This window comes from Aspergillus melleus, assembly GCF_016097325.1.
Source record: "Aspergillus melleus strain CBS 546.65 chromosome Unknown contig5, whole genome shotgun sequence".
In the NCBI taxonomy this organism is placed as follows: domain Eukaryota; kingdom Fungi; phylum Ascomycota; class Eurotiomycetes; order Eurotiales; family Aspergillaceae; genus Aspergillus; species Aspergillus melleus.
In genome coordinates this window covers 28,996-51,551 of record NW_025763374.1, presented here as the reverse complement: position 1 = coordinate 51,551, position 22,556 = coordinate 28,996, and the positions used below count along the sequence as shown (strand labels likewise).

Here is a 22,556-nt window from a genome sequence, read left to right as displayed (position 1 = left end):
TAGTCGCCTGGTTTCTAGCTGTTCTGCCAACTTGAGCGTGACTAAATGCGGCGTCCACGGGGTTTTATGAGGGAACTGGCATCGACACCGACGGCCTCCACTTCCACTGGTATCGTTTATTCGCATGATAGCGACCCCCGACAGCCCGCATCCCGTGTAATTTTGTTCATCACGCACTGCCCCGGACGCCTCAGCCAAATAATGGTCGCTCTTGTCAGTTTCATGGACAAGACGGCACGAGTTAACCCTGTCTCCTCACATTGTTCTTCTAGTATACACTGTCATGACTTTTCAGGCTTGCGTCCGATCGCCCACCGGAGCCTAGGGGTGTAGCCAAACTCCTTCATTTCTACCACCAGTTCATCCAACCAAGCCAGGTACTCCTCCGGGCTCTGAGCCACGCCAGGGATGCCGTCGGCCGGAATCTTGCGAGCCAGATGGCGAAAGGATTGCGGCAGAAGCTCTGCCGTCCAGATGCGATCTTCATGCCGGGCACACGTCGCGCCGTAGCCCAGGTTGTACCTCTCGACCTGAACGTCCTGAAACCCGAGCTCCGACAGGAGACCCGGAAGGCGCTTCCAGATATGCACGTCCATGCCGGACGAGGCGGTCGACCATTCCTGCACGCGGGCTAATTTCCTCTGCTGCACGCACTCGTCCACATAGGAGCTCAGCACCCATTCAGCCTCGACCAGCTGCAACACACCACCAGGCCTGACCACGTCGGCCAGGTTCGCCAGTGCCGGCGCCCATTCGTCCTTTCCGAGTCCCCAGACCAACAAGCGTTGATGCACCAGATCGAAGCTGTCTCTCCAGGCCGACGGTAGAGGCGTGCGGACGTCATGTTCGCGGAGTTGAAGCCGAGGGTCGTCACGAAACAGGGATCTGGCAAGATCTACACCGTAGAGCTGCAAATCGCGCCTGTCGGTGCCCGCCAAATCCAGCAACCATGTTCCTAAAGACAAGACTTGATTTAATTGGCCATTCGAAGGTTAAACATAAGACATTTCGCTGACTCACCGTCGGCGCAGCCCACGTCCAAAACCTTGGATCCGACAGGAAGCTGGATCGGTGTCAGCTTATCATCGGTGGCAGCTTTGATGAAGTAATGCTGTCGTTCAAGACGCGCGATTTCCTCCCGATGATGCGGAAGCAAATACTTTCCCTCGGTCCCGTTAAACTCGTCTCGATTTGAGCCATCCATCTGGTTTGTTCCTCCCTGTTTACAACAACTCTGAGAGATTCTATCTTGGCAAGTTTTTCCTCCAGGGACGGTGACAAGGATTTATACACTCGTGGGTGTAGTCACAAAACAGGCCAAGTGGCTTTTAGGCCCGACCAACTGGCGCTAAATTAGCTACATCTAGCAACCGTTTCGTCCGAAGCAGTCTTCGCACTCTGAAGCTGTTGTGCCATCTCTGAAGTCATGCAATGCGAGACTGAGTTTTTTTCAGCCGGGATTTGAACCCCGCCTATCGTGCAGGACGCCATGATCTCATGACGACCTCAATGCTCAGCCGCCGATCACGACGTGTCTGTTGCGGGGTTCTGCAGCGATGAGAAAAGTAGGTCTGACTATTCTTAAACGGGCAGTCGCCGTTTGTTTCCCCCGTTCAATAATTTCCCAAATTGATTTGCTCTCACCCATCATGACAGGCACGCTCAACATCGCTCTGTTCCTTTTCGGATTGATCATTGTGCGCCTTTTGAGGAATAGACTACAGCTGTCGGGTATCCCTGGGCCATGGCTGGCAGCCTATACGCGACTGTGGAAGCTGCACAATGTGTGGCAAGGGCAACATCATCATACGGCCTTGGATTTGCACCGAAGATATGGCCCCTTGGTGCGGATTGGCCCTGGCCATGTTTCTGTCAGCGATCCTAAGGCCATTCCCATCATCTACGGCATCAATAAAGGATTTACCAAGGTGGGACTACCCTTGAAAGGTCGGATGCAACGGTAGCTTATCGGGACAGACGGCCTTCTATCCCATCCAGTGTATCTCGTGGAACAAAAGACCGCAGATGAACCTCTTCTCCACGCGAGACGAGCGCTTTCATCGCGATCAGAAACGCCCTATCGCTGGCGCCTATAGTGTGGCCGCGATGCTTGAGATTGAGCCGGCAGTGGATTCATGCACCGATATCTTCCTAACCCAGATCCGCAAGACGATTGATGCCCGGGAACCACTCGATCTGGGGATCTGGTTGCAGTACTACGCGTTCGACGTCGTGGGCGAGATGTGCTTCGCCCAAAAATTTGGATTCCTCCAGCAGGGACACGACGTGGACGGCATGATCGGAGCCATTCGTGGCATGATCCAGTATGCCGCCGTGTGCGGCCAGATCCCGGAGGCCCATCATGTCCTGTTGGGGAACCCTCTGTTCCCTCTTGTAATGCCTCGAATGGAGTTGTGGAACAAGGTGGTGGTGTTTACCCTGAAGGCCATCAACAGCCGAGGTTCATTGCAGCGCAACGGAGAGATGGAGAAGACCACCGCAGAGGAGGGAGGGAAAGACATGATGTCTCGCTGGATAGTGATGCACGAGGAGGATGCCACGAAGATGTCGACCAGGGATTTGATCGTGCATCTGTCGACCAACGTCTTTGCAGGATCCGACACGACCGCCATCGCCCTGCGAGCCATTCTCTACTACCTCATCTGCAATCCTGCCGCTATGACAAAGACGCGGGCAGAGATTGACCGAGCAGATCAAGCCGGCCAACTTGGCGATCCCATCTCCTACCAGGAATCCGTCCACCATCTACCATACTTCGGTGCCGTCATGAAGGAGGCGATGCGACTGCATCCATCTATCGGCATGACGTTGGAGCGCCGCGTGCCCGATCAAGGGGTCACTCTGGCGGGCAGGTATATCCCCGGAGGCACCACCGTGGGAGTCAATCCTTGGGTTGTCCATCGCGACCCTGCCGCTTTCCCCGAACCGGATGTCTTTCGTCCCGAGCGATGGCTAGAAAGCTCACCCGAAAACCTGCAAGAGATGGATAAGGCCTACTTCAACTTCGGAGCGGGCTCGCGCTCCTGCGTGGGAAAGGCAATATCTTTGATGGAAATGCAGAAAATTATACCCCAGCTGCTGCGATCGTTTGACATTCACTTGCACGAGGACAAGCCGTGGAAAGTGCGAAATGCCTGGTTCCTGCAACAGGAGGATTTCATTTGCGACATAGCTCCAAGGGAGCGGCATGAATAGCGGCAGTTATGATCTATTGGGACACTGTATCTTTGCACATGAGGGATATTTAGATGAAATAATTCAAATTTGGCCATGCCTAGGGACCCGAGGCTATTTCGTCCTAAATTGACAAAAGACTATCGGTCTTGTCAGCCGGAAAATTCCATATCTTCGACCAGAGGAGTATAAAATCAGTCAATCTTCCTAATATGAGCTTCCCGTATAACCCAGTAACGTTTGGAACACTCGCTCTAACAATGGTGCTCTTCTCGAATATGTTGCGCCGGATTGGGTCACAGCTTGTGGCCATTATTATTGGGGGTGGCCCTTTTCCCAGAGAAGTCGACACGTATTTCCAGGCCTTGCGTCGCATGCAACAAACACAGTGCTATATCCTGCCGCCCGCCCACGACCCACCACCCGGTTGGATTGTAATTAGAGTCGATGTTGATGCTTCCCGTTTAACGAGTTCTCGTTCATCGACATTCAAGAATTCATGTCTTGACCACGCATGCAAGATCCTATTGGCAATTGTGGGCCCGAGGTATCGCCCCGTATCCGCTGCCGTTATCAATGGCCATCCCACCTTCCATGCGGATGGGACCCGAGTCAGCGAGGGGAACTGGATAACCTGGGGGCTTGACATCGAGGCCGATCAGACTGGGCCGGGTAGCATCAGCACCTTTCTCGCAGTGCCCGGGGAGCCCCCAGAAATGGTCCGAGGACTTGGTAAGAGGCGCAAGCTCTCCTATGAACTTGCATAATGAGCGGCCTGAGAGGACACCAAAATAAAAATTCGAACCGAAATTTAGAAACAAAATGATGGATGTTCAAAGGGGTACGTACTGTACAACACCGTAGAATGTCAGCTTTGCCAAGACATGCACTAGGCTATATCTGAACTAAGCAACCGCCAGCAGCCGAAAGATAAACAATGAGATAAGAAAGTCCCTTGATAACTAACTAAACATTCCAGAGAGTGTCGCAATGAATGACAATTCGCTGGATTCGGTAGCACGCACGATGCTGCCCGCAACCGAGATAGATTGAATCTGGACCTAAAAAAGTTTCGGAGTGAACAATGCCTGCGAAAAAGTATGTCTCTTTCATGGCACGTACCTATTCCTCGAGATTGGCGGAATGGCCCATATGGTTCTTTGATGAGGATTTCATAGTGGTCTCATCGAAAAAGTATAAAAGCCCCAAGGTGGCTCCACCGAGTGACTTCCAGTGCTTCTTTTGCATACCTCGTGGCCGGCTCTCCCAGAAGAACATTCTCAATCTCCTTCCTCGACCCGTAACCTCAATTCCAGTCCTCCAACATGCACCGTTCGCCCAATATCCAATGGGTGTCTGTTCACGTGGGCCCGGGGCCCTTTGAAAGTGAGTACAAGCGATACGAAGCCGCTTACAATAACCGCAGTAGCATGCAGCTGGAGGACAAGGATCACTCTGCTTCAAATCGTGAGCGATTGTTCTTTTGGTTGGATTTCCGGAATCTGCCGATGTTGAAGATTGAGACATGCAGTATTTACATGGAGATGATCTTGAAAATGATCCTTAACCCCTCCGAGCGACTAGGCTCATTGGCATTTATCAATGGCCATCCAACATTCAATGACGATGGCACCCACACACCGACTGGGGACACATTGAACTTCACGTTTGACTAAAGGTGATCACTCGCTCTTTGCTAATGGAAATCTTCGAACCGGGCACCCCGGGTGAGTTCCAATTCTCAACTCTTTTTCTTTCATATATATTTTTCTGTATTACATTCCCGTTTGAGCACGAGTAAAATAGACTATGTTAATATCTTAAAACAATTGCGTAAACAGCTTTGGGTTGATGGACAGCCTGAGGATGATCTCGCTGGTAAATTGAGGGTTCCAATTATATATATAGTTTTCAAATGGTAGTTTTCAGATGACAGGGCAACTAACTCCAGTCTTTAGGAAACTCAGATATCAAAGGAGCATAACTGAGTAGAATCCTAATGTCAAACCTTGAATACCATATCCTAGGCTGTCAATCATGGGCCTGTTTGCCTCTTCAAGGAATCTTATGTCCCTGAGGCGAAAAAAAAAAAAAAAGACGGGCGGAAGTGCCAAGTACCTAAACCTTCGGGATTCTCGAAGGCTTGGCATATCGCCGCCTTAGGCATTCAAGGATCGGCAAGACTATAGGGGGGCTAGATTAGGGCATGGGCAGACGAACACATTCATAAACTTCTATCCTTGCATGTATATATATTGTAGTAAGGTAATATGTCCAGATCCATCCGGCGGATTGATACCAGAGCGCTACTCTATCAAATATGGCATTTAATGTATGTACAAATGTCCCCGGACACAGTCCGTGGGGTTCAAATTTTCAGTTCTAGCGGGTTCGCGTCCAAGTCTCAGACCGCAGAGTTGTCACCGCAGGAAAATGATCCCCGGATCTGGCTCGAGTCGTTATCGAAAATGTTCATGAGCTCGGTAATCGACGACCAGAGTCCGCCCGCATTCATGAACAGCGACTGGATGATCAGCAGCGAATTCAGAATCACGAGCAGAATCTTCTTCCAATCGCGAAACAAGCAGTCGCGGTTCAGGTGGAACCAAAAGACGGCACTCAGCCCAAAGGTGAACCAGGCGATGGTGGTCGCCGAGGAGATGGACAGGATGGAGTCGAATACGGGGATGGCGTTGGAGATGACCCAGACGACGAGCCAATACAGGATGCCGCAGCCGATCCAGGTAGACCAGGACTTGACGCTCCGATCGGTCACCTGGTGGGTGGCGTTCATCCAGCGCATGACGACGACGTAGATGTACTTGATGCCGGTCTGGCCGAACGCCATAGCGGTAGAAAAGACGGCGGGCAGCACCACGCCATAGGCGACCTTGGCGGGGATGTACGGGGCCGAGCCGAGGGCGGGCGAGGTGGTGTAGTCGCCGGCCAGACAGAAGATGGCGATGGCCACGATGGTGTAGATGGTGATGGAGAAGACCTCCAGACAGGCCAGGGCCACGGGGAAGTCCCGCGATGGGTTGCGCATCTCGGCCATGTAGCCGACGAAACTGATGTTGCCGGCGTAGGCGTAGCAGATTTTTAGGCAGGCATTCAGCCCCTCGCGAAAGGTGGGCCGGCCGACGACCTCGATCTTGTTCTCCCAGCCCGGCGGCGCGGCGGCGGGGTTGGCCACGCCCAGACTGATCATGACGATCAGGGCGGCGGCGAGGATACTGACGGTGGACGGGATCCCGCTCTGCGACACGAACTTGACGGTACGCGGCAGGCAGAGGATCCAGCAGGCCACGACGGCGATAGTCAGGAAGCCCACCGTGCAGAAGGCGTGGTTGCTGAGCGTGTTGAACGAGACGGACAGCGTCACGCTAGCCGAGGCGCACGTCATCATGACCTTAATCAACAGGCCTATGCCGGCCACGACCTCGAGCACGGGGCCTCCCACGATGCCACACATGTCCACCACGTTGACGACGCGGGGGTAGCGGCGGTAGAACTGCAGCAGCACGTAGGCCGTGTACGCGGAGAGGGAGCCCAGGCCGATGATGGCGATGACTCCCGGAACGACACCCAGGGTCTTCAGACAGGACGGCAGGGACAGCACGCCGAGACCGACCTGGTTGGTGACCAGGGCAAAGACGGTATCCCAACGGCCCAGGGTGCGGTAGTCCTTGCCACCCTGGTTGAAGATGTTCTGCGGCGGCTGGTCGTCATGCTTCTCGTCGCTGAACACCGTCGCATCGTCCTGCTCTACCTCGATATGGTCCCGAACCGGGTCATGCTGGGCTTGGGGGGGCGACATGTAGGAGGCAAGCAGGTTCAACGACGACTCAAGGCAGGTGGTGAACAGAATGGCAGAACGAAGAAGAGCAGACAATTTTTCTCGCGGACCTTAAATATTATACTAGCTAAATGGAGTGACCGAGTGGGTGGGGGGCGTCCACTGATACACACACGAGTTTTGTATGGGCAAAATCTGCGTCGTTACCTAATGGATATGCCCGCCGTGGGCCTGAGATGGGTCCCCCCGACGGCATGATAGGCTCGCCCCCTGCGCGTCTTGGAACAGGCAATTCGCCCGAATCCTTTCAATGGGGAAATTCGTTCAGCTTCCGTTCCCAACTGTTCCAACAGCAGGAACGATATTCCTCATCTGCGGGGTGCGTGTGCGGGGGGAGGAAAAGACAGCGAAATTGTCGGTTAGGGTTCTGCTTTCTCGGGTATCCAAGCTTTTTTCCGTGCCAGACCAGTTCTTGGCATGAATCGTGTACCCAGGGCCACGCGAGGGACATACCTTCTCCGGTTGTACGTCTGAATAGGGCATTATAGGTACGATCTGGCAGCCCTGAACGGTCGTCGGCCGGTCTGATATGTTCGGCAACGGGTGAAGTATAGCGGCCGCCGTGCTGATAGGCTCCTCCTCAAGGCGAAGGAAGACGAGGCGCGACTTACCGCTTTGGGTGCCGCGCGGATGAGTCAGCTGGCGCTTACTGCATGCGGGAATTGCCGGGAGAAAGTAAACATCCCCAGGACTAAGAAGTTAGAACGAAGAAGTGTGTCTCACTCTCACTCGGCTGATGGTTCCCTGTTGCGCCCGACGTGGACGCTTTGAGTTTCTACCCCAAGTGCCGCCCCGATTAATCTGGGGTTGGAGACGATGGTCCCGGACTGCATGGCTGGTCCACCCCCGGCGGCATTCACATTGGTAGACCGCATCGGCCAGACGATCGTGTTGGTTACTTGGAGTCCAACAGACTGGGGTAGTCACCGTCTTCCGCGGCCAGGTCTTCTCCGACTCCCTCCGTAGCCAGCTCATACATCATATTCTGACGGCGATCTTGATGGAAAATCCCTCATACGGAGAACGTCCTGCCTCCTGTTCTGCCAAGGACGACCTGACTCGCCGTGAGATCAGAGCCGTCGGGGATGTCGAATATATGACATTTGCCGTTATGGCGCTGTGGTGGAAGTATAAACAAACTGAATGTAAGGAGAAATAAACATCATGTCCATGTTGAATGAATTCAATGACACGGGATGATGATGAAGATGTGGTTGAGGGAGAAGAGACGAGGGAGAAGAGGCAGCCCTTCCAAGCAGGCAGAAGCGGAGATGCTTGGCATTAATGCCTCAGGCATGCAGAGCCTTCCCCGGACGCGCTGAGTCAGCCGCGCGCGGCGCAGAGAAAATTCTGATCATTTCAGATTGCAAAACCTGCATTACGGTTCATTGGGGAAGCAGATGCAGAATGCAATGCGATGCTGTCAAGCCTACGTCAAGCCTCAAGTCATCTTGGTGGCCGGCCGTGCTGATCCCCGTCGACATGACTAATGGGAATGCTATCAACCCAAAATCGATCAATTAATTAACAAAACAAGCACAAAAGAAAACAAAAAGAAGGAATTCTATTTCAATCATTATTTTCATGTCCTCTGATTGGTCCAACTGACCCGCCAGGCCAGATCTGCCCCGAACAAATCCCGATCGGCCCTAAAGGGTCACTACTGTAGAGTCTGAATAGCGTATGCAAGGGAGCTGCATCAATATTACACCCCAAATCCATACGCCTCCCAATTCTGATTTATTTTCTTCTGCACCTCCGCCGGGAAAGATCCTCGGAAGGATCCTTCGTTCCAATGCACAATGTCGTCCTCAAACTCACAGGGAAACATGCAGCACCGCACCACCTTCCGATGATACCCCGTGGTCGGCTGAACGCCGTGAGTGACATAGGGGATCAGGGGGATATTGCCGTACTCGTGGAAAAAGAACTCATTGACCTCCGGCTGGCAGCGAGTCGCCTCCGCCCAGATCACCTCGTTCAGGTTCGTCGGATCCACGTCGTCGCCGACCACGTACAGCTTTGGGATATACCAGCCGGGCTTCGAGCCGAAGATCACATGGCCCAGTTCCTCGCAGAATGGCTTCATCTCCGTCTTGCGATCCTTGAGCTGCGTTCGATCGACCTGGACCACGAACCACAGACAATGCGACTCGAAGGGGTTCCAGACCATCTTCACCGGAAGCCCTGCCCGCTGGCAAATATGGAGCACTTCGGCGGCTTGCATGATCCCCCACACCGTGTGACTCTCCTCGGTGGCCCGGCCCGTCACGGAAATCGGCACCACGGGGTCCTTGCGGTGCGTGATGGCGTTGACCTTGAAGACGGGACACTGTTTGGCCGCTCCGGGGAACACCAGTCCGTGATACTCGGCCATGGGACCCTCCGGTGCAGTTTCGGAGATTGAGACCACGCCCTCCATCACCATCTCCGCGTTTGCCGGCACCCACAGGTCGTTGGTTTCGCACTGCACTACCTCGAGAGGCTTGCCTGTGATGGCGCTGATGAATTCAGTCTCGTTCGTCCATTTGGGAATCGGCATGCCGCCGACCATGATCGCAGCCGGGGGGACGCCGAAGCACAGCGCCCACGGCATATCCTCGCCTCTATCCTTCCACATTTGGAAGATGACGCCGATATCCTGCCGCGGGATGACCGGCCCCACGAGCGATCGCGCATCGTTCACCATGTTCCGCGTAATCGACCCGTTCACCCACTGCCCGTCCGGCGTGCGAACAACATGCATGCCAAACGATTGCAGGAACTTGCCGCCGTCATCCTGATGGACCAAGGGCGCCGGAAGCGCGGTCAGATCAATTTGGTCCCCAAACAATTTATACTCTTTAACCGGCCCGGTGGAGACCTTGGTCGAAGGCAAGGGCGCTCTTCCTTTCGCGTCGTTGATCTTCAGCACGATGTCCCTGCCACTTGCAGTCGGGGGAAGCCCCAAAGATCTGGCAACTCTGCCCAGCTTCTGGCCGGGCACGCTGCTGAGGCCCACGGGAGCTCCGAGGATGCGAAACAGACCGGACTCCCCTCTGTCGTATCCCGTGAAGCTTTCAAACAAGGGGGCCTTTTCTTCTGTTTCGTAGACCTTGCGGATGATGGCACCGACCTCGAGGTGCGGATCGACGTCTTCGGTGATGGCCACCAGGTCGTTGTCGCGTTCGAGCTCATGCAGGAATTGACGCAGGCTTTCGGCGGCGGATTTCGTGTCTTCGGGGAATGCCATCTTATGGGAGAATTGCGACGTAGAATTTGGGATGAACTGAAACGAGATATTGCGATGTAGCTAATCAACCATGTGTCTGGCAGCTGGCAGTGGAATTTAACTTGTGCTGCAATACCTTTATACATGTCTCTTGTGAAGGCTCCCTGGTGACATCGTACGTCCATCCCCGATTTGGGGTAACGCTAGGGCTGAAGAGCCGACGGGACGGGAATGCAGGGAGAACCAAGCCGACGCCTGATTGAACAGTGAAATATTATTTTCACCTCCAAAGAAATCGGCGTGTCAGGTGAGGTAATTTGTCATGGAAACGGAACCCCATCGGGCTGATCTGCCGATGTGACGGTCGCTAGTCGATTTGGGGTGGAATGAAAGACCTCATCTCTGGAGCATGTTCCTTTCTTCATGCAGGATCTTTTCTTTTTCTTTATTTCTGTTGGAATCAACCATTCATTTTATTAGAGGAGTATAAAGCCATATCCTCTCCGAGAAACCCTCACAGCGCCCTAATCCATTTCTCCTACCTCTACTCCTGTTCATCTCTTAATATACCCTCGTCCTCACACTTGAAACCATGTTCTCGTCCAACACTTCAAACCTCCCTGTCACAAACGGTAACAACAACAACAACAGCAATGGACACGCATATCGGAACCAGCTATCACGCCCCCGACAAAGAATTATTGTCGCCATGACAGGTGCCACCGGTTCAATGCTCGGCATCAAAACGCTCATTGCCCTGCGTCACCTCAACGTCGAAACACACCTCATCCTCAGCAAATGGGCCGAGGCCACCCTTAAATATGAAACAGACTATACCGTGGCCAATGTCCGCGCCCTCGCTGACCACGTCCACAGCATCCACGACATGGCTGCCCCTATTGCCAGCGGGTCGTTCCGCGTTGACGGCATGGTCGTGGTGCCATGCAGCATGAAGACTCTAGCAGCCGTCAGCCACGGATTCTGCGACGACTTGATTGCGCGAGCTGCGGATGTGGTACTCAAAGAGCGCCGGAAGCTCGTCCTGGTGACGCGCGAAACGCCACTCAGTGCTATTCATTTACAAAATATGCTCGAGGTTTCGCGCGCCGGGGCGGTCATATTTCCACCCATGATGACGCTTTACACGCGACCAGGCAGCGTTGGAGAGATGATCGACCATTCAGTGGGACGGATGTTAGACTTGTTTGGCCTGGATACGGGGGAGTTTGAACGGTGGGAGGGATGGAGGAAGGACTAGGCTGCTGAGTATAGAGGCCCAGTGAGGAGTTCCCGACTGTAAGGGAAGGCATCAAGGGTTGGTACCGAGGATTGTGAATGATTGAGCCATCTTATTCCATTGAAATTACCTGCAAGTTCGCCTTATGAGACATCTTCCCCAAAATTTCAGATCTCGCCAAGATTCTCATTCTCTCAGCAATGCCGACTCGATCCATTGCCTGTCCATATCAATCCCAATCGAGTCCAGAACCTCCGCCCAGAGGTCTGGGTCTTCACAGGAGCCTAGATCTAGCGAACTATCCGCGGTTTGGTCTGTACCGTTCGCTGCCCCCGTCGGTCGCGCGGTCCCGTTGTTTTGGATCGCAGGCACGGTGTCCCCCGAAACCCGAGGGTTGCCGGGTTCTACATTGGCCCCGATTGCCGCCGCGATTGACTTCATATTGCCTGGTATCCTAACTAGCAGCGAATGGCAGGCTTGAATGTATCTGTTCCCTTTTTCGGCCATTCCTTGAAGAACCGCCAGCGCGGCATTCATGGCCGATGCATCCTGATCTTTGTAAGGAAATGCAATGTTCACCATAACTAGCAGCAAGGCGTTAGAGAAGGCTTGTTCCCCGTCGATAAATCCATATGTTGCTAGCGATTCGCTGTTAATCTGCGCTCGCTGTCGTGTAGAGTCAAGGGCAGGGTTAATTACCGACAAGATTGTACTCCGCAGCCATTTTCCATAGTGCCATGCTTGACCGTGCCGCCGCGATGGACGTGTCTATGATGCCCATAATGTTGGATTGCAGACCCTCTGCCCATATCGAATGGCTGGATGGTCCGGTGTTCGCCGCCATTTGTCTCTGAACGGCATATAGTAGTAGCGGACGGACGGTCATGTTGATACAATGATAATAATGGAGCTGGGTTGAGATGATTCCACGGCTCAGGCCAGTCGGTGGGCTCGATGTGTTGATTCGCAGCTCCTCGGGCAAGTTACCGAACCAATCGGATAGGCTTCTCATGATCCTTTGGGCGGATGCAAACAAACTACTGCTTGATGTCTGCTTCTTTCGATAAATCTCCTCCCCGATTGTTCCCTGAATCCTCGATAGCTGTGCATAGCAGGCTAAGATCGAGGAGACTCGCGGGTCCTCGTCACCAACTTGACCGGGGAGCGCTAGATTGATGTCGACGTCTTGAATGGAAAAAGGACGACCCAAGGTCAGAGAGAGGAGCCTATCCATGCTATATACAGACCACCAAACCCGTCGCCTGTGCTCCCGTTCCTCGGTGCTTATAGCTTGATCCATTACTTCCTGATGAAGACCCAGGGATATGGCCATTCGAAGAGCAAGGCCGATGTAGATGTATGCCGAGTCTCTTCGGTTCAGGGCCTGCAAGAAATACGCGACGTAACTCAAGACCTCCACAAATAAGATCGACCCATCCTCGTAAGCCTCCGGGAGGAACTTGAGAGCATGTTTGAAATAGAAGAATCCGGGTGGTCCGTCGTCCCCGATCCACTGATTTACCGAGTACATCTGTCCGAAGCCAAATACGAGGAGCATCTGACAGTAGACAAGACAGTCTTCGCGGTCGCCGACATGCGGCGGTCGACTGTACACCACGTCTAATCTGCGGTAGAAATCGGCGTCCCGAACGAACGAGAATATTGTCCCGAGGTAGGCATGTTGCCCTTGGTAGAGCCGTTTCGCATGTTCATATGGAGGAAGTTGGGGCAGCATGGGGCTAATGTCACGCCTGATCCATGACACGTCTTTATAATGTGGATGCAAATGCCATGCCAAAGTTTCCGTGGTTGGATTGATGCTGTTTGCGATGTAGTTGGAGGAAGAACTTCCCATGTAATCTACCGTCGGCGCGTTAGTCCAAGTTCACTACCAGGTAAAGAAATTGCCCTACGATACTGCCCTGAATCCCCAGCAAACCAATTTTCCGTTTCAGTAAGTGCCCAGACATTCTCCGTCGATTCGGCGGGGCACGGCTCGGCATGTGTATCAACGGGCTGGGAATTGGAAACGCGTGCTCTCGCCTGCAGCTCGAGGAAATAGCTTTTCCGAGTATTGGGAGGTTAGTGAGATTTGACCGAAGAGTGGTGTAACTGGAAACCGACCTCTCAGGTACTGTAACCTTCCTCTCCGAGGATGGATATGTACACGTCTGGCGAGTATTGCGACAGGCGACACAAGCGTGGGGCGGCGTGCCGGCACACTTGGTTTTCCTGCTGCGGCATCGATTACAACTAAATTTCACTGTTAGCATCTATAAGAGCCCGGAAGTAGAATGTGCTTACGCTACGGCGGATCGTCTTGCAAGATTGAGATGCTGGTGAGCTCGGGGTGACGATCGGGGGCTCTGCATTGTTGATGGTTGTCCGTCTCGTTGATCCTCCGGCAAATCCTCTCCGGTTCCGCCGGTCAGCTGACTCGGTCTCGGCAGCCGATCCCGATCTTATCTTATCGCCTCCGGGTCGTCTTGCCTTCCGGTTGTAGCCTTGTAGACCTTGCTAGTTGCCATGTGCGGTCTCTTGATCATGAGGGTTAGGCTCAGGCCAGGGATTGCCGGTTTTTTCTCTTCATGCTCCGGCAAATCATAATTCATGTCTCTACAGGCGTCCGCAGTCTCCCGGAACTAAGACCATTCTCACGGTGAGCAACCTCAGAGAATCAAGATATATAGTCGGATTGTCAGTTGACGCATGAGCCCACGCCGGGTTGCGCTAGAGTGACGAAACAAATACACTTATCCTGTACACTCGCTCCCAAAGAAAAAGATAATTTTTAGTAAAAACATCCAATTTATCTGCGATTATGCCTACAGAATATTAAGTTTATGGAATGTAACAGCAGGCGAATAAGATACAGAGGATCTACATTCTCTCTAGATTTCTCGATTGAAGCATCATTCTGACTGAATTGATAGTCGCGAATATACGATATGCCTTTGCAACGGTACAGCTTGACCAGAATGACATGCTGAGAGACAGGCCATATTCAGCTGGTCTGAGATTGTTCTCGAGCAGTTATTCTATCCAAACCCTCCAATGCTCAAGTGCCCGTATAATGGTACGAACACTTTGGTGCAATCCCCAACCTCATCCTCAATGTCACCTGGCCTGGTGCAATGGGTAACTACCTCATCTTCTTCCTACTACTTGCCCGTCTCCGCGATGTTCATGCGGCTCAATGTATACTCGTCCGGGTCCCACGCCAGGGCTCTGGTTTCCATCTCTCTGGTTTTTCGATCGACAAGATCCTCCATTTCACGTTGTTCTAGATCACTCAGGAGCTCAAGTCTCTGTCTCCATATTTCGTCGATATCGCAATCAGTCGTTCCGAAGAATCGCTGATCGATCTTTTCCCAGTAGATCGCATCAAATGCAAAATTGTTTCGCGCCGCGTATGCAATCCAAAAGTCCCCACTCTCCCAACTGTGGCGCATTGGACCAGAAAGCCGCTGATTCTCCTCCATCCGACCCTGCTTGATCGCATCATCTTCCCGACACATCAGCGCGCCGAGAAAGGTTTGAAGTCGCCGTTCATACTCAATACACCAGTCACCCAGCCCTTTCGGCCAGTATTCGGGCTTTTCGATCAGAAGCCACCAGGGCGGTGCGTAGGAAAATTCAACCGGGGCAGCGTACGTAAATTCCCAGTCGACAACACCTGCGATTCTCAAGTCCTCATCCAGAAGGACATTTGCCGGTCGGAAATCATCACACCAGATCTTGAATGGGCCATTCTCAAAACACGTCCATTTGCCCGTGAGCCTGTGAGATTGGGCGAGTTTTAGGAACATGCTCCTAGCAACGAACTTGCGTCGACAGTCATCGGCCGAATCCACGGCATCGTTTCTTTGGTTGACCAGATGGGAAATATGTAGCTGTGCAAGGGCCTCAAAGTAGGAGGATGCCGTGTCGAATGTTGTGCACGGTAATTTCGATCGAGGCAGAGATCCCAATCTGATGAGTTCATTCATTGGCATCGACAGAGGTCGCAGCGTGACTTCCCATGTGAAGTCATCTTTCTGATCCAAACACCCTATGTGAGGCATGGAAAGCACAGAGAGTTGAAGAAGAACACTTGCGAGTTCTCCGTAAAGGGTTTCCAGCCTAATCTCGCTAATATTGGGGTCGAGGACTCCACGCACTGCTGTCGGACAGTCGGGCGTGTTGAGAGCATCGTACATGGTCGTGTGGTGGGCAATATATTCCATAATCACAAATGGGCTCAGATGCAAAGGACTCTCCGATTTCGCGCCCCAGTGGATAACGAAAGGAACTCTGATCGTAGTTCGATCCTGGAGATACCGCATAATAGCGACCTCGTTGCGAACCTTTTCTTCCGGAAACATAGCAGCGCCAGATTGGGGAAATCGGATCACGGCAGAGCTGCCGTTTTCGTACTCCATCCGCAGAGAAATGTTGAAGACACCCTTCTCTAGAATAGTAAACTCCTCGGGGTCATCGGGACTGTGGTGGCGGACCAGAAAGCCCCCGACCGGCCTCAAGATTTCGGGCTCGAGGAATTGGCGTACCCAGGCATCGGCGACCTCCTCACTTTTTTCCCAGGCAGCGTCGTCGTAGTACATCCGTGGTCGCATGGTTGACAGTGTCTCTCAGAAAGGACCAGAGCGACAGTGTTCAATCGATGGGCGTTCAGTAGATTTAGGGGGTGGCACAAGTGGGGTATTTATTTACAGTTCCTTGGCTCGATAACCACAGCTGTATACAGTGCCCTAGCTAGGAACAAGGTCAATAGTGGATATTTTGAGGCGTCAAAGTTGTCCGGCCAAAAGGGTGGGGGGTACTCCATTCCCGCTGTTACATAAATAAATTGTTCCCTTCGTTGCCGGCTGAGGGATTTTCATTGCACACATGCCCAGACTAGCGGCTGGTACATCGTGCACCAAATGAAAATCAAGAATCTATGTTGAAACACTCGAGCCGAGGTGGGATACTCTCAGCCTTTACACTGCATGATATACTCCGTAGTTAGTTACCAACTCTTTGCTTACAAATAGGAATTTATACAGTAAGACCAAAAATCAAGCCAAGTGTGGTGGATCGCCTCTTTATCCACCAGATCTAGAATTGGTGTTAATGGATCGTGTCATTATTCCTCATATTATGGAGGAATTAATCACGGAATATAGTCCACCCAACGACCACCAATCATGCCCCGTCGGCGTTCATACGGCGGCTTCTCTCCTATGAGTGTCAACCAGCGCGCCGGATAATCAACGCGCGGGATCCTTGTCCTTTCTTCCGGGTCTCTAGGCAGGACAGGCAGGAATCCCCCATCCGGAGTTGGGATTACTTCGTCAGGTCTCCGAGGGGGTCCTTCAAACAGTCCAATGCGATGCATGCGCCACGCATCCCAGATGACCAACCCCAGCCGTCGCCATTGTTTGAAGTTCACAAAGCTATAAGAGGATGGTTCGCGGTTCAGACTGACACTTGTGCTTGAGCGCTGAAAAATGTCCGTATGTCGAGGTAACCATGAGCGGTAGTCTATGCTAAGACACCAGGCTTTTGCTGATTCGGTTTGCGGTGAAGGAGAGGGTGGGGTCCAGACTGGTGAAGAACGAGTCGTATCCCGTCCTGGAGGCAGATCAAACGACCGAAAGGTTGGTAGCGGCGTCTCATCTGGAAAGGTCCAGGCTGCCCGCGAGGACTCTTCACCCTCTGGGTCCTGGGCTAAGAATCTCTGCTGGTGCTGGAAGGGATGATGACCGTACATTGGACTTAGGCCGAGATCAGAAAGCAGTGCAGCAGTGGTCCACATTTTCTCGGCTCTCCGGAAATTTGTGTCGTTCCATTCGTTGTACGCATCTAAACCGCGCATTGATGTTTCGTCTCAGGTCCAACGCTCTGTTGCTCCTTTGCGGAGGGAGCGATAGTGTTGGAGGTGCCACAGGGAGGAGTATATGCGGTATTCCTCCGTGAAAGAAAAGGCCTCGCGGGCGATCTTTACGCGATAAGAGGTCGAGATGCCACCAGCATCATTTCCAGTGAGAGACGAGACAAAGTTTTGCTGAACCAGGGTGAGACAAGCGCAAGCTAGCCGCTGTGTTCGTGCAGCTAGGTGAAGTATGAAGCTTGCGAGCTCTTCCGTATACTCGATAGCGGGGGGGTTCTGGCCTATATTTTGATAATCGACGAGGCTTGGAAACTCCACTGACAGCGTCTGGATTAGGCTGATATTGTGGCACATATTTTGGATCTCCGGGAGGCCTGCAATCGGGTCACATGATAACAGGTCGCTGTGGAAGGGCGAAGGCTTGGCAAGCAGAATGACTAAGGATCCGGATAGATTGGACCACTAAAAAACGATTGAATGAAGCAATTGAATTGGCTATATCCAACGAGTAGATTGAAGGTGTTGAAGACCTCCTTTCCGGCTATCTAAGAGGTCTATTTATAATGCTAGAATCGCTTATTTTGACCGCTATTCTATAGCTTCATATTGCAATATTGCAGAATGCGCAATACCGCAATTTCGCTGCCGAGCAAGGCGATGATCGCCTTATCGCAACTGCTTAGTCAACTTCGCACTTCAACACATCCCCTCATCGCCTTGCGAAGGTCAACATTCTTCTATATCGATGATGAGGTCTTTGATATTGACTAGGTTGAGCATCCTGACGAATTCGCGGTGTCTCTGAGCGGGGAGTGCCTTCGTGAGGCCATCTGTAATCATCTCGTTGGTAGGGACCCATGCAACGTGTAGGCGTCCCTGCTGAACCTCCTGACGGAGCCAGGATCGATGAATATCGACATGGCGTAGTTTAGATCTCTGCTCAACGTCTGCTGAAGTGGTTAAGCGAATAGTCTGTTGATTATCGCAGTGTACGATTAAATCGTGGTCAGGGTCAAATCCCATGGTGTTGAAAACTCTTTTTCACCAGTATGTTGCTTTCGCTGCTTCAGAAAGCGCAAGGTATTCGGCTTCAGTGGTAGAGGTAGTAATTGCACGTTGTTTGCCTGATTTCCATTCAATGGGGCCTCTGTATAGCTTCCAGATGAATCCTGCAGAGCTCGATCGATCGTATCGATCTGCAAATGCTGCATCTGAAGCGATTACTGCCACTTCTTTGGTCTCTTGGTTTCCTGAGTATTCGATTGCTAGAAAACGCGTAGCGTAGAGGTAGGCAATAACCCGATTCGCAGCAAGGATATGGTCCGGAGACGGGTTCTTCAGTGTTTCAGATAGACGGCTTACCATATAGGCAACGTCAGCGCGGGTGGTCATAGTGGGATATTGGATTGATCCTATTTTCATCTCGTATTCCTTGATTCTCTGGGGCGGTGTCTGCTCCGTGTATGGGGACAGGTCATAGGCGTTTGAATAAGGAGTCGCTGGTCAGGTCTTCAGATCGTTAAGATGGAATTTCGCAGCGAGGTTCTCGAGGTAAGCGTCCTGGCAAAGTTAGACCTTTCGCTGGGATCTATCTCGAATGATCTTGACTTCTAGAAATCACTTTATTTCTCCCATGTTGCGTAACTTATATTTTTTCGCGAGGGCGCGTTTGAATCGGTCAGTTGCCTCGCGTGCGGTTTTTGTAGGTAGGTTGATAATGATGATATCGTCGACGTATACAAGGACGATCATGTAGGCATTGGAATAGAGGCATTCTTTCTCCGGGACGGGGACAAGGCCAAATTCAAGTAGTGTCATCGTCAGATCCTTCTGCCAAAGGCGTCCCGATTTTCTCAATCCGTATAGTGCCTTTCTAAGCTTCTAAACTCTTTCTTTGACTTTGAATCCGTCCGGACATCTTGTGTATATAGTTTCGTCAAGCAGTGCATTCAGGAATGCGTTAACGGCGTCGCGTTGGTCCGTATCGAGGTTGAATGCTGTCACAAATGCCATGACTGCTCTGAATGCCTTCACGGACGCGGTTGCTGCATAATTAGTAGATATAGAGTCTTCTTCCAGATCATCGCGTACACAGATTCTTGTTTTAGCCTTTAGAAATTGTCCATTTTCATCAAACTTGTATGTGAAGACCCATTTCAGTGGTAGGATCTGCGCATTTTTCGCTTCTTCGTAGTATGCGAAATTGTATGCTTCCATCGATTCAAGGTTTCCTATCTCTACACGGGTAGCAGAGATAAATTCGTCTTTTAGCGGGTGCTGCAGCATTTCTGCATACGTTTCTGATGGCGGAGGAAGATCATTTCGATGCCATCGTTTCTTATTGATTCCTGCTGAATCGAGGGCAATCGAGAAGGCATATTCTACTCGATTCGGCGTTTCGATGATTGAGGGATCTTGTATGATCGAATGGGTGATATACTGCGGGTCGAATCGTACTCTTCGTGATCTCGTGCCTTGAATGATATTCTCGGGACGGGTCCCATCATCCTGAGGTTCTCGTCTTCTTGATCTTTCACCCCCTAATCTTCCACCCCCTGATCTCGATGAGATGTACGAATCGGGATCATTTGTACTGGTAGGCGTGTCTTCTTCGCTAGAATCCTCGTGGGTAATAGGGATTTGGCTTCTATTTTCTGCTGCTTTCTGTAGTGATCTCGCTAAGAAGTCATCTGGGGTTTCCTGCCGCGGGTGTACGGGTGTAGGAGGCGGTGATTCATCGTCAAATCCTCTCGGCATACGGGATAATGATCTCTCTGTCTCTTGCTGATGATCTTGGCTGCGATGTTGAGGCGTTGATCAAGGTGTTGGAGGTTCTGCGGTGCGCATGCGGTTCGGGGTGGTCACCTGATATCTAACTTTCTTACTAGGTTGCCGGTCCAACTCGCTCGATTCAACGGGTCTTTTTTCAATCAAATATTGATCATTTTGGCCAGTAAAAGTCTCATTCAATTCGTCAGAGGCGTCATCTCTGGACTGGCTATTTCTTTCCGCGAGATCGGTCGAGTCATTCGTTTGGTGGAGGTCCGCTCCTCTCTGCGGTGAAATCGCGATCTCTGGCGGCGGTATTGGGGAAGTCTCGCGAAGCAGATCTTTAAGGAATGGCTCGTTAGGGTTATAAAATCTGTTTTCGTCGAATTGCACGTCCCTCGCGATCTCTACTGACTGCTTCTTCGGATTCCAGATATGCCATATATTCGATGCAATTGGTCCAAGCAATATTTCGCGATACGCGCGTGGAGCCATCTTATCACTTCGATCTTGATCTTGTCGCGTGTAGGCAATGCAGTCGACTGTACGATGTGTCGCAAGATCTGGTTTCTTTCTGTGAAGCAATTCAAAAGGTGTTTTTCACTGGATACTGGTAGTAGGTGTCCGGTTTGTTATCTCTGCAGCTGATGCGAAGATCCATGGCCATAGGTCTCAGGGTAATCTTGCTCCAAGGATCATCTTCCTCGTCTTCAAGATCAGTATGGATCCTGCACGCTTTGCTGGATCGTTCTGATTCGGAGCTTCGGTTACCGAATACTTGTGTACGATCCCTTTGAGATGCTCAAATTCCTTGATCTCATTCTCGAGCGTTTGTTCTTGATCGCTTTTTATAAATTTAATCCGTATCTTGAAGAGATTTTCCCTCTGATTGACGAAGATCTTGATAGCGTTGACGCAGTCATTCTTTCGCGGGTGCGTACTTATTGCGTGAGAATGTGAGTATTCGTCATAAAAATATGAAATCCATTGGTCTCCATTGAGTGCTGGTTTCATCTGTATGAGATCAAAGTGCATCCTCTCGAATAGCGAGGTCGCCTTCATCCCAGGGCGCCTAGATATCTGCTAAGGAGCCCATGAGATCTTGCATGGCTCGCATATTCGTTGATTTCTATTGTAATCATTCCAATCGGTGATTTTGACGCCCGTAGCGGCTTCAAATAAGCGCCTGATTGCGTCTCGGTGAACGTGGCTCATTCGGTGATGTCAATCTTCCATTCTTTCTTTCAAGATGAGCGGTTTTTTTGACTTCTTGGTCGTTTGTATAGGAATCGCGTGTACGTGTAGATCCTCGCTCAATCTTTCCGGTTTCTCGATAATCCATAATCCTGTGGAATGATTCTCTAGTCGGAACACAACCTTGCCGTTTCTCGTGATGTGATTGCGGCCAAAATCCCATTCGTATCCTGCTTGTTGGACCTTCCTGGCGCTTAGAATATTGATATGCAGACCGGGAACGTATGTCACATTTTTTAAAATGATCGTTTCTTCGCCTTTATCGCCTCCGCAGTTAGGACGAATCCTGACAGTTCCAGTGCCTAGGATCTTGATAATTGAATCGCCTGCTCGCAGATCTCCTACCGCGTTCTCGTCCAGTGATTCAAATCGCGAAATATCGTTGCATACATGCGTGGACGCTCCTGAGTCAAGAATAAAGCAGTTCTTTAGAGGTGAGGTGGTCCCTGCGTTGAATATAAGCGTCATTGTATGGAGGAGTTGAGGCGATTCGTCTTTCCAGTTCCGATCGATGTAGCCCCTGATCACTGCACTGAACTTGGTCTTTCGCGATGCTAAGTCTCTGATCTTCTTGATAATTGCTTCATCTGCCTTGAATGAAGCAGTCCTTTTTGATGGGTTGAGATATGCGCATTCCGCGAATCGGTGGGTTTCTCCACATATGCAATCCTGAGGACTCTTTCTTTTATCTCGATTTTCGTTCGATTTCTCGTCCGAATGGCTGTTTAATGAAGCCATTGCGAATTGGTCCTTTGATTCCTGATACTGCCGGCTCATAAGATAACTTCTATATCGCGCGAGCAGTTTATAAAATGTTTCGTCTTCGCGTTCGTCGTCATCAACTGCCTGCAACTGCAGATCACTGAATATGGGCGATACAGGTCCAATCGCCTGCAAGAATACCCTTTTCACATGTCTATCCTGGCTTTCTGGAAGGCCTCGTTTCTTGATCGCTGCATACGCAAAGGTAAATTCATCCAATCATGCCTCTATCCTGTCCTTCCTGGGGGATCTCCTGCTGACTGTATTGTATAGCTTAAGGGCCCTATTGTCAAGGTATCTCTCGCTCGGTTTGAATTGTTCCTTCAGCGTCTTGATCATCTCTCCCTTTTTTGTGTCTTCAATTATCGGTCTTGCCCGGATCGGTATGGAAGATCTAATT

The 22,556-nt window shown here is 51.5% G+C and overlaps 10 protein-coding genes across 10 annotated transcripts; 4 read left to right on the top strand and 6 right to left on the bottom strand.

Moving 5' to 3' along the window:
• Positions 1-235: 235 nt before the first annotated feature.
• On the bottom strand, positions 236-1,204 carry LDX57_008553 (class I SAM-dependent methyltransferase; the record flags this gene model as incomplete). Its single annotated transcript, XM_046090274.1, has 2 exons — positions 236-955; positions 1,021-1,204. 2 exons carry the CDS (start codon positions 1,202-1,204, stop codon positions 282-284), a joined length of 858 nt encoding a protein of 285 aa, XP_045946247.1. The 3' UTR covers positions 236-281.
• A 445-nt stretch (positions 1,205-1,649) lies between these two features.
• On the top strand, positions 1,650-3,216 carry LDX57_008552 (cytochrome P450; the record flags this gene model as incomplete). Its single annotated transcript, XM_046090273.1, has 2 exons — positions 1,650-1,928; positions 1,978-3,216. The coding sequence occupies 2 exons, from the start codon at positions 1,650-1,652 to the stop codon at positions 3,214-3,216; spliced, it is 1,518 nt and encodes a 505-aa protein (XP_045946246.1).
• Positions 3,217-3,407: 191 nt separating this feature from the next.
• LDX57_008551 (uncharacterized protein) lies at positions 3,408-3,962 on the top strand (the record flags this gene model as incomplete). Its single annotated transcript, XM_046090272.1, has 1 exon — positions 3,408-3,962. One exon carries the CDS (start codon positions 3,408-3,410, stop codon positions 3,960-3,962), a length of 555 nt encoding a protein of 184 aa, XP_045946245.1.
• A 558-nt stretch (positions 3,963-4,520) lies between these two features.
• On the top strand, positions 4,521-4,871 carry LDX57_008550 (uncharacterized protein; the record flags this gene model as incomplete). Its single annotated transcript, XM_046090271.1, has 1 exon — positions 4,521-4,871. The coding sequence occupies one exon, from the start codon at positions 4,521-4,523 to the stop codon at positions 4,869-4,871; it is 351 nt and encodes a 116-aa protein (XP_045946244.1).
• A 551-nt stretch (positions 4,872-5,422) lies between these two features.
• LDX57_008549 (uncharacterized protein) lies at positions 5,423-8,468 on the bottom strand. The gene has a single exon (XM_046090270.1). The coding sequence runs from the start codon at positions 7,010-7,012 to the stop codon at positions 5,600-5,602; it is 1,413 nt and encodes a 470-aa protein (XP_045946243.1). The 5' UTR covers positions 7,013-8,468; the 3' UTR covers positions 5,423-5,599.
• Positions 8,469-8,640: 172 nt separating this feature from the next.
• On the bottom strand, positions 8,641-10,526 carry LDX57_008548 (UbiD family decarboxylase). The gene has a single exon (XM_046090269.1). It carries the CDS (start codon positions 10,281-10,283, stop codon positions 8,757-8,759), a length of 1,527 nt encoding a protein of 508 aa, XP_045946242.1. The 5' UTR covers positions 10,284-10,526; the 3' UTR covers positions 8,641-8,756.
• A 195-nt stretch (positions 10,527-10,721) lies between these two features.
• On the bottom strand, positions 10,722-13,719 carry PUT3_1 (fungal specific transcription factor domain-containing protein). The gene is made up of 3 exons (XM_046090267.1): positions 13,413-13,719; positions 12,199-13,359; positions 10,722-12,137 (listed from the first exon to the last, which is right to left on the bottom strand). Exons 2-3 carry the CDS (start codon positions 13,352-13,354, stop codon positions 11,686-11,688), a joined length of 1,608 nt encoding a protein of 535 aa, XP_045946240.1. The 5' UTR covers positions 13,355-13,359; positions 13,413-13,719; the 3' UTR covers positions 10,722-11,685.
• Positions 10,855-11,520, top strand: PAD1_1 (UbiX family flavin prenyltransferase; the record flags this gene model as incomplete). Its single annotated transcript, XM_046090268.1, has 1 exon — positions 10,855-11,520. One exon carries the CDS (start codon positions 10,855-10,857, stop codon positions 11,518-11,520), a length of 666 nt encoding a protein of 221 aa, XP_045946241.1.
• Positions 13,720-14,660: 941 nt separating the features above from the next.
• Positions 14,661-16,112, bottom strand: LDX57_008545 (uncharacterized protein; the record flags this gene model as incomplete). Its single annotated transcript, XM_046090266.1, has 1 exon — positions 14,661-16,112. One exon carries the CDS (start codon positions 16,110-16,112, stop codon positions 14,661-14,663), a length of 1,452 nt encoding a protein of 483 aa, XP_045946239.1.
• Positions 16,113-16,651: 539 nt separating this feature from the next.
• On the bottom strand, positions 16,652-17,356 carry LDX57_008544 (uncharacterized protein; the record flags this gene model as incomplete). The annotated part of the gene is made up of 1 exon (XM_046090265.1): positions 16,652-17,356. One exon carries the CDS (start codon positions 17,354-17,356, stop codon positions 16,652-16,654), a length of 705 nt encoding a protein of 234 aa, XP_045946238.1.
• Positions 17,357-22,556: the final 5,200 nt, after the last annotated feature.

What these genes read in the sequence shown, in the direction of transcription:
- LDX57_008549 (XM_046090270.1), bottom strand. Translation starts at nt 7,012, where the DNA reads ATGTCGCCCCCCCAAGCCCAGCATGACCCGGTTCGGGACCATATCGAG.
- LDX57_008548 (XM_046090269.1), bottom strand. Translation starts at nt 10,283, where the DNA reads ATGGCATTCCCCGAAGACACGAAATCCGCCGCCGAAAGCCTGCGTCAA.
- PUT3_1 (XM_046090267.1), bottom strand. Translation starts at nt 13,354, where the DNA reads ATGGGAAGTTCTTCCTCCAACTACATCGCAAACAGCATCAATCCAACC. An exon ending in TGCGGAGTACAATCTTGTCG is followed by an intron (nt 12,138 to 12,198) that starts GTAATTAACCCT and finishes GCGAATCGCTAG; the next exon opens with CAACATATGGATTTATCGAC.